A 9,083-nucleotide genomic window follows, 5' to 3' on the forward strand; every position below is an offset into this window, starting at 1 on the left:
AGAGAAAGAAAGAAAAGGGGGGGAGAGAGAAAAGAAATTAAATCAATCAAATCCATGTTTAATGCCAATTGTTTCCTTTGCATTAAATTGTTAACATTCACAACATTGCCTAGTATACTTTTAACTTTACTAGCTATAGTCACCGTTAGGACTTAAGAGACAAAGATCCCGTTCAAATCCCTTACAATTTGATCTAATCCATTTTTAAAATATTAAATTAATGACCTTATAATCTACATATTTCTCTTAATTCAACACACTATAAATGTGAGATTTGTAAGATTTTTTTTTTTTTTAAATAAATAAGATATAATTTCAATTTATAGTATTCATTACATGATAGAGATTACAAGGATGGAAGTCTTTCTATTTTCTATCCTTATAAAAATAAAAGAACATATAAAACTTGTTGCAATTGGTTCCAAGGTCAATGTAGGTGGTTAACACAAAAAATAAAATATCATCAGCCACCTCTTGACTAGTTGTACTCTAAAATAATACTAGTTTTTGTACATGTGCGAAAATTAAAAGTTGAAAAAATGTGAGAAAAAATTTGGATCTATCTAATGATTAATTCGTTATATACATATCACATGTCATGTTTGTGTCACATTCAGTGTCACATTCAAAGAACCACCGGAAAAGTCACCAGCCACAAGACAAACTTGGAAGATTCTGCACCAAGCCTTTTACTGTGGCCCAAATATGGTCAATGATCCTACAAAAATTGAAGTTTCCCAGAGCTCACTTTAACTCCATGAAAGCACAGCTATTTTCATTTTTTTTGACTACTCGAAAATCTTTATGTGTTAAGTTTCTCACCACCTTCTGTGGATCCCACCGTGGAGAACAATTTCTTAATTTTCCTGGTGAGATGGGCTAAAAAAAAATTAAAGATTCAACGATGATGTCCACAATTTGGAATGGAACAATAGAGGGAGGTTCTCCGACGTAGTTATTTTGCACGTCAAAAGTTGATATTCATGAATTGACTTTTCATCTAAACTAATGTACTTATTAAAAACGTGAAAATAAAACAAACATTTTGAAGGCCAAACTATACTTTGCCTTTCAGAAAAGAGAATAGGATAAGTTAATTACCATTTACCCCTTAAAGTATATATACATGGTAATAATTTGGAAATCAACCTAAGCTTTCATCGTGCAATCGACACTGCATTTGTGGGTAAAATTGGATGAGTTGTAAGCAAAGTATTTGATAGCGCGGGGAGGTCATTGCAGGGGTTTAAATATTAAAGAATAAAAGCTTCTCTCCAAACTAGATAGAAGAAAAACCCTTCAAACTCTTTATATATTATTATATCAAGTGTGAATTTTAAAAATCTAATTGTTAAATAGCAAATTCTTATTATACCTTTCATGCTTGTAAAATTTTAAGAAGATCAAAGATAATTATTTATTATGTAATTAAATAAATGTTAAAATTTTAAGTTTTTGTAATATAAAATTGTGCGTACAAAATAAATTTATTGATCGAATAATAAAATAACATCCAATTTGAATGAAATTTGATATACCTATTAAGAACATAATTAAGACACATAAAATTTAACAATTAGATTTTATAAATTCATATCCAAAAAATATATACATGAAAAGTTTGAACAGTTTTCTTTAATCTAGTTTGAAGAGAAACTTTGTTCAGTTCGAATTCCTACTAATGATGTAAAAGGGCTTGAAGGATTGGTTGAAGTTCTGCCAATGGAGATCGATGCGGATTGGGTGCTAGAGCAGATCAAATGAAGTCTTGATTCTTTTTTGGCTGTTTATAGGGAAAAAATTGAAACTTTGCTAAGTATACCAGAACAAAAATTGTAGTTTGGACTATTTTGAAAATTTAGACCAAAAATTATTCTATAAATTTATTATACTACATCTCTTTCTCATAAACGTAAAATTTATATACATGATAAACATGTAAGACCCAACTTTATATAAGAAGAATGTATAACAAATTGCGTAATACTTTAGCAAATACAAGACTCAAGCATGCTATATATTGATTACTTTTCCTTGAGCTAATTACCAATATTAATATATTATACATTACCGAATTTGCGAGTTTGTAGTCAGGCCTGGTAAGAAATGGGAAAGCCAATTTGGATTGTCTTCTTGTTTTTATATCCCATCAAGATAAGATATATAAAGACTAACATTACTCCTTCCTCAGTTGATTTTAGATAGAACAAAGATTAATGGTATGTTTGGATGGAGAGGGGAAGGAGGAAGAGTGGAGGGGAGTAAAGTAATGTTAGCTAAAAATAAACTAATTTTGTATTAAATCTACTTTATTTTACTTTACTTCCCTTCAATCCAAATGGACCATAAAACTTCAATTATTTACATCTCTTAATTATCTATGTGAACATTACATACATATTACGTGTCGTGTTTGTGACACATACAGTGTCACATTCAAAAAACCACAGGAAAAGTCACCAAGCCACAAGACAAACTTGGAATATTCTGCACCAAGCCTTTTACTGTGGCCCAAATATACTCAATGATCCTACAAAGATTCGAGTTGCCCAGAGCTCATTTTAACTCCATGAAAGCACAGCTATTTTGATTTTTTTGACTACTCGAAAATCTTTGTGTTAAGCCTCTCACTACCTTCTGTGGATCCCACCGTGGAGAAAAATTTCTTAATTTCCCTGGTGAGATGGACTAAAAAAAATTAAAGATTCAACGATGATGTCCACAATTTGGAATAGAACAATATCTTCGACGTAGTTATTATGCACGTCAAAAGTTGATATTCATGAATTGACTTTTCATCTAAATTAAAGTACTTATTAAAAATGTGAAAATAAAACAAACATTTTGAAGGCCAAATTACACTTTGCCTTTCAGAAAAGAGACTTTGCCTTTCAGAAAAGAGAATAGAATTCATTAATTACCATTTATCCCTCAAGTTTCACCAAATTATTGCTATATATACATGGTAATAATTTGGAAATCAACCTAAGCTTTCATCGTGCAATCGACACTGCATTTTGTGGGTAAAATTGGATGAGTTGTAAGCAAAGTATTCTTTTTCCGAACTAATTTGGTAAAAATCCCTTCAAAATCTTTATATATCATTATATTAATTAAGTGTGAATTTTGAAAATCTAATTGTTGAATTGCATATTCTTATTATATCATTCATGCTTGCAAAATTTTAAAAGAATCAAAAATCAATTGCTATGTCATTAAATAAATGTTAAAATTAATTTCAAGTTTTTGTAATTTGAAATTGTGTATAAAAAAATAAATTCATTGATCGAATAATAAAATAACATCCAATTTAAATGAAATTTGATATTTATGTTAAGAACATAAAAAATAAAAAATCCAACGGTTAGATTTTACAAATTCACACTCAAAATATAGATATATGAAAAGTTTGAACAGTTTTTCCTTAATCTAGTTTAGAGATAAATTTTGCTTGGTTCAAATTCCTACTAATGACATAAAAGGACTTGAAGGATTGGTTGAGGTTCTGCCAATGGAGATCGATTCGGATTGGGTACTAGAGCAAATCAAATGAAGTCTTGATTCTTTTTTGGCTGTTTATAGGGAAAAAAATGAAACTTTGCCAAGTATACAAGAACAAAAGTTTTAGTTTGAACTATTTTGAAAATGTAGACCCAAAATTATTCTATAAATTTAGTATTCTACATCTCTTTCTCATATACGTAAATCTTATATACATGATAAACTTTATGTAAGAAGAATGTACAACAAATTGCGTAATACTTTAGCAAATACAAGACTCGAGCATGCTATATATTGATTACTTCCTCGAACTAATTACCAATATTATACATTACCGACTTTGCGAGTTTGTAGTCAGGCCTAGTAAGAAATGGGAAAGCCAATTTGGATTGTCTTCTTTTTTTTTTTCTTTTTTCTTTTGAGAAACGTCTTCTTCTTTTTATATCCCATCAAGATAAGATATATAAAGACTAACACTCCTTCCTTATTTGTTTTTACTTAGAACAAAGACTAACACTTCAATTATTTACATCCCTTAATTATCTATGTTAACATTATTATAGAAAGCCATGCCCCTTTTGATGTGGCTTTTATTTTCAAGCCGTGCCAATCTTTATTACTTTATAAATGTCCCCACATTACCAAAAAGTCAGTGATATGATCAATTGAATCTAATTTGAAAATGGTACATATATAAAAGCATAAATTCCTAATTTTGTATTCACTAAATCCTTTCATTCTGTGGACAGTGTTCATGCATCACGTTTGGCCCAATCTGGAGCTTTGGAGAATTAGTGTGCAAGACGCACGTGACATACAAGGTCTCTCATGTGAAAATGTCGCAGGCTCTTACAAATGGAGAGAGAGAGAGAGAGAGAGAGATTTCATTATTGCAACAATGGAGAAAGTTTGGTCAAAATTTGTACATGATATATGATTGGTTTTGAGTCCAAAGTTGAATCAAGCAACGCACGAAGTTTTCGTGCAAGCTGAAATAAGTTTGATCATATAATTAAGTCAGTGGCATCTTTTGAATATTTTCGAGTTCTCATGCAACTAGAAAAGAGTTGCATCACAAAATTCAATAATATTTACTTTTAATTTTAAGGTTTGGATTGTGACCAGTACATCAATTGTACTAGGCACATGGGATGCGATCTTGTGACCAAATTTAATTGCATATCCATATCCTAACTTTTCAGTGTATTAATACATTGAGCACAAGCCGTGTCCTTAATTTTACTCCGTAGATTAACTCAGGCAATAAGACCAAGTTCTCGCTCAACTTTTAAAGGTTGCATTCTTGAATGCTAAGTACTAACATTCGTTTTGGTGTTACGTCAAAAGATTAGAGGGAAGAAGAAGATGTGGTATGACATTTATAGCAATATAATCACATGATTCACTTCGTTTCATTCCTGAATTGACACAGACAAACTACGTACTTCAAGATGATAAAGCCTCTTGTCTATTACTTGTCCAAAGCAATTCAAGTCTTTAACGAACGACAGGTTGCTGATATAAAAGGTGGAAGAAAATGATAATGCAGAAGTGACATATATCCACCAAGTTTTATTAGGCATTACATATACATAGACATTAAAATCATCGGTGTTTTAAGGATTCAACTTGAGCCTTGCCACACGGACCCTTTGCCCTAATGTAAAGTCTGTATTCATCATATGTCATTGGCTGATAAAGTGCCGGACGGTCCTTGGTCACAAGCTCCTTGATTGGTTGAATGAGTAAATCACTCTTTGGGTTATAAAATAAGGCAAGTGAAACACGATCTTTCACTGAATTCACAATCACCCGATGTTCCACGCTCTTGTAAATTGCATTGCTCAGTACCTAAATAGACATCAAATAGAACCTTCAAGTAACAATAATGATTTGCATTGTCCTATTTTGATTTTCCATAAAAAAAAATCCAACTTCTTTACAAACAAAGTTATAATTTATAAGGGACCAATAAGGGACCGCCCATAAATAAATAAATAAATAAAGTTATAGGAGGACCAGCTCTTGGTGGCTTGAACCAGATGAAAAAGAGTAATTTATGCATTCAATATATGTATCATCCCTTTCATAATGTGTGGATCCTATGCAAATGCGCAGCTAATACATTGTTAGAGGAATAATGGATATAAGATCTGAGATGACTATTGTTTGGGAAATTGTTCTGTGGTTTTAAAAAAATATCACTTAATAGTCTATTAAGAAAAATCAGATTCTATTATCATCTTTCTTAGTTTTAAACTCAAATAAATTTACTATACCTTCTCAAAAAAAAAAAAAAAAAAAAAAATTTACTATAAAATGAATTTTTACTTCCAATAACGAAAATATTAAGTTAAGAAGTTCTACTAAATTTCTTTATTGATTTTTCAAAGCAGACAAGAAACCCCAAAATAGATTAGTAAACAACAAAAATGGAATATTTTGTTATGAATAATAACAATAATAATAAAAGTAGAGAGAGAGAGAGAGAGAGAGACCTGAATTTGATCCCCTACGTTGACAATAAAGGCATTTGGAACAGGCTTAACAGTAACCCATTCATTGCCTTTACGGACTTGGAGTCCAGACACATTCTCATCAGGCAGGAGAAGGGTCATGCCACCAGGATCAGAGTGTGGTGATAGACCAAGAGTAAGGTCTGGTTGTGGACACCTAGGGTAAAAGTTCACCCTCAAGCATGCACCAATGTCCTTAGTACCTCCAAAAGCATTCTGAAGATGATCCTGCCCCAATCCAAGATTTATCGATAATACCTTCATCAACTTTTCACATAGCTTTACCGTTTCTTCACCATATGCCGCTATCAATTTCCTATATAAATCCAACATTATAAACAAATTAGGTTATGTTTTCAAAACTATTCTATTTTACTTGACTCATAAGCCTTCTATAAGCCAATCCTCATCGATTAGGGTTGCTTTAGTTTCCTTTTACTCAATTAATCATGGTTTATATAATTGTAAAATAACTTGTGGAAAATATATACAAATGTAATATATCCTTTCGATATTTTCTTTCCATTTAAATAAAACAAAATCATATACTATTTTTTAGTACATACAATCTTAATGATTCTAAAAAAATAAATAAAAAATAAAAAAAAAATTACGAAATTTTTTAAGTTCCGCCTAATTGGAAGGATGGAAAATAAAAGGGTCAAGAATAAATATAAATTTTCTTTGTTTAGTTTAAAAGAAAAGTAAGAAGATGAAAAATATAGTTTATATGAATTTAATCAAAGAAAGTTAGAATATGACAAAAATAATAATTGGTAAATAGAGAAAATTCATAAAAGTCATGTGCAAAGACGACTTTTCATCCAAATTTTGTTCTCTTATCTTTTCTTGTTAATCAAACAAATCCAAAATTTTTCATTCTCCCTATTTTGCCTCAACCAAACGGAAACTTAAATCTACAGATTTAAGATCAGTAATTTAGTCATATTATCACATAATTTTCTAGAATTCGTACTTGAAAGTACAGGTCAATGATTGAAACCTAGAATAAAAGTCCCATCCGTATTCTTTGAAGGTCAACAAGGCGGTTATGCTTATGCCTTTACACCTTCATACACGGCATAGGATTATTGGTTAAAAGTAGTAATAAAGTTTTCAGGCTGTATTATTTATAACTAGTGCCCTCAAAGGCCTGTGTGAGCCTTCTCGAATATGATTGTACTATATACATATATATTTTTTATTTTAATACTATACTTTTGGTCATCAGTTAGCAAATAAAAAAATAAATGAAGTTACTCAATCGTGGCCATGCGATTTTGGTATTTGATTTAGTGGAAATTTTATTTTATTTTTTATAACTATTTTGGGTTTACAAGGGGGCTTATGCCAAACTATACCAAAATGCCAATTACAGTTGGCAGCCGAAAGATGAACAAACTTATTATCGGTAATTCAGAATTTCTAAGAACAATTGTTTAGAAAAAAAAGGGAGTCCCTTTTGAACGTCATAATCAAGTTGGCACAGGGCTATAGACATATAATATACACCATACTAATTTTTTAATACAAAATAAAAGAAAGAGCATTCCAAAATTCACCTATTGAATCTAAATAATAAGATATTAGTACTATTTTAATAGCAACTTCATTAATAATAATAAAATCATTGTATACTGTACACCATACAAAGTTATCATAGCCTTATTCATATCTTTTTGGACCTAGAAATTTATTCCGAACAAAAATATATGACATTAAGGCCCGTTTGGATTGAGGAGTAAGGGGGAGAAATAGAAAGAAATAAAATAGAGTTGGTTAAAAATAGACTAATTTTAAATCAATTTTATTCTACTCTACTCTCTCTCCTTACCTCTCAATCCAAATGGACTATAAGTGCTTAGACGCGGAAACGAAATTTTAGGACAATAATTTACAGGTACGCAGAAAAGTCCTGGCTACTACTGCTAAAGTAATGCAATGAGAAACATGTTTAAAACGAGAAAAGAAAAATACGATGACTCGTTCAAACAAACAAACAAAGCCAAACGCACCTGCATGATTGTGGTACCGCTGGCCACTTGCTCTGGTTTCTCAACGAGGCAGGCATATAGTGGAGGAAGAAATAGTCACTCCAATCAAGTTTTGCTCCTTTGTCCACACCCAAACGACTACCATACCCTTCATACGTACTTGGAGAGTTTGCATATTTTTGTTTCAAATCAAGTGGTTGATCAAAGAACTCACGCCAAGTCTCTCTAGCTTGTTTCATCAACTCATGGCTAACACCATGGTTCACAACTTGGAAGAAACCCCACTCTTTACAAGCACTTGATATGAGGCTTAGAGTCTCATATTGGAGGGTTTGGTTGTTGGAGAGTAGGTTTTGGAGATCAATGACTGGGATGTTAATATGAGTGTCGTCTAAGTTTTTTGGTGAAGGCCTATCAGTGATGGGTTTGATGTAGCGGTCTGGGATTTTTGTTAGACCACTCTCTGATAAGGCTTGGACTCGGACCACTGGTTCAGGCCAACTTTGAAGGTGATTCATTGTTTTTGCTTCTTTTTGAAGATAGTGACAAAGTGGGTTTAATGTTTTGGGTGAGTGTGTGAGAGAGACTGAGAATGCATGTGGTATATATAAGTAAAAAGATTGGAAGAAGATGGAGGAGCTAATTTCGGCGCCGTGAAAAACTTAAATTGCTCATTTAAGAAAAAGAAAAAAAAAATCTTTATAAAAAAAGTGCTACAAGATCCACGCAGCGTTTTCACAACACTCTTACAAAACGTCATCGGTGATAAATTACTATTAACTTTAATTTGGTTACCACTAAAATTATTTATTCAATTATAACTTCCTATTTAAAATTTATTTTGAAAATATAATAAAAATATTATAAATATAACATTTTTCTTCTTTTTTATAGAACAAAATCTTTAATAAATAATAAATGCTCAATTATTGTTCTATTTGTGTGTCTACTTTTCTACACTTCGTTGTGAATGGGATGTTTATACGTTATTTATGTATTTGTAGTGAAGGGAGGTTAGGTCCCATTTCATCACAAAAAAAAAAAAAAAAAAAGTTGGGCTCCACTCAGTATA

The 9,083-nt window shown here is 31.2% G+C and overlaps 1 protein-coding gene across 1 annotated transcript; it reads right to left on the minus strand.

Annotated features, from left to right (window-relative positions):
* Window positions 1–4,939: 4,939 nt before the first annotated feature.
* Window positions 4,940–8,601, minus strand: LOC126692383 (jasmonate-induced oxygenase 3-like). Its single transcript, XM_050387978.1, has 3 exons — window positions 8,033–8,601; window positions 6,000–6,333; window positions 4,940–5,352 (listed from the first exon to the last, which is right to left on the minus strand). The coding sequence occupies exons 1-3, from the start codon at window positions 8,527–8,529 to the stop codon at window positions 5,107–5,109; spliced, it is 1,077 nt and encodes a 358-aa protein (XP_050243935.1). The 5' UTR covers window positions 8,530–8,601; the 3' UTR covers window positions 4,940–5,106.
* Window positions 8,602–9,083: the final 482 nt, after the last annotated feature.

Source organism: Quercus robur, chromosome 7 (genome assembly GCF_932294415.1).
Source record: "Quercus robur chromosome 7, dhQueRobu3.1, whole genome shotgun sequence".
Classification (NCBI taxonomy): domain Eukaryota; kingdom Viridiplantae; phylum Streptophyta; class Magnoliopsida; order Fagales; family Fagaceae; genus Quercus; species Quercus robur.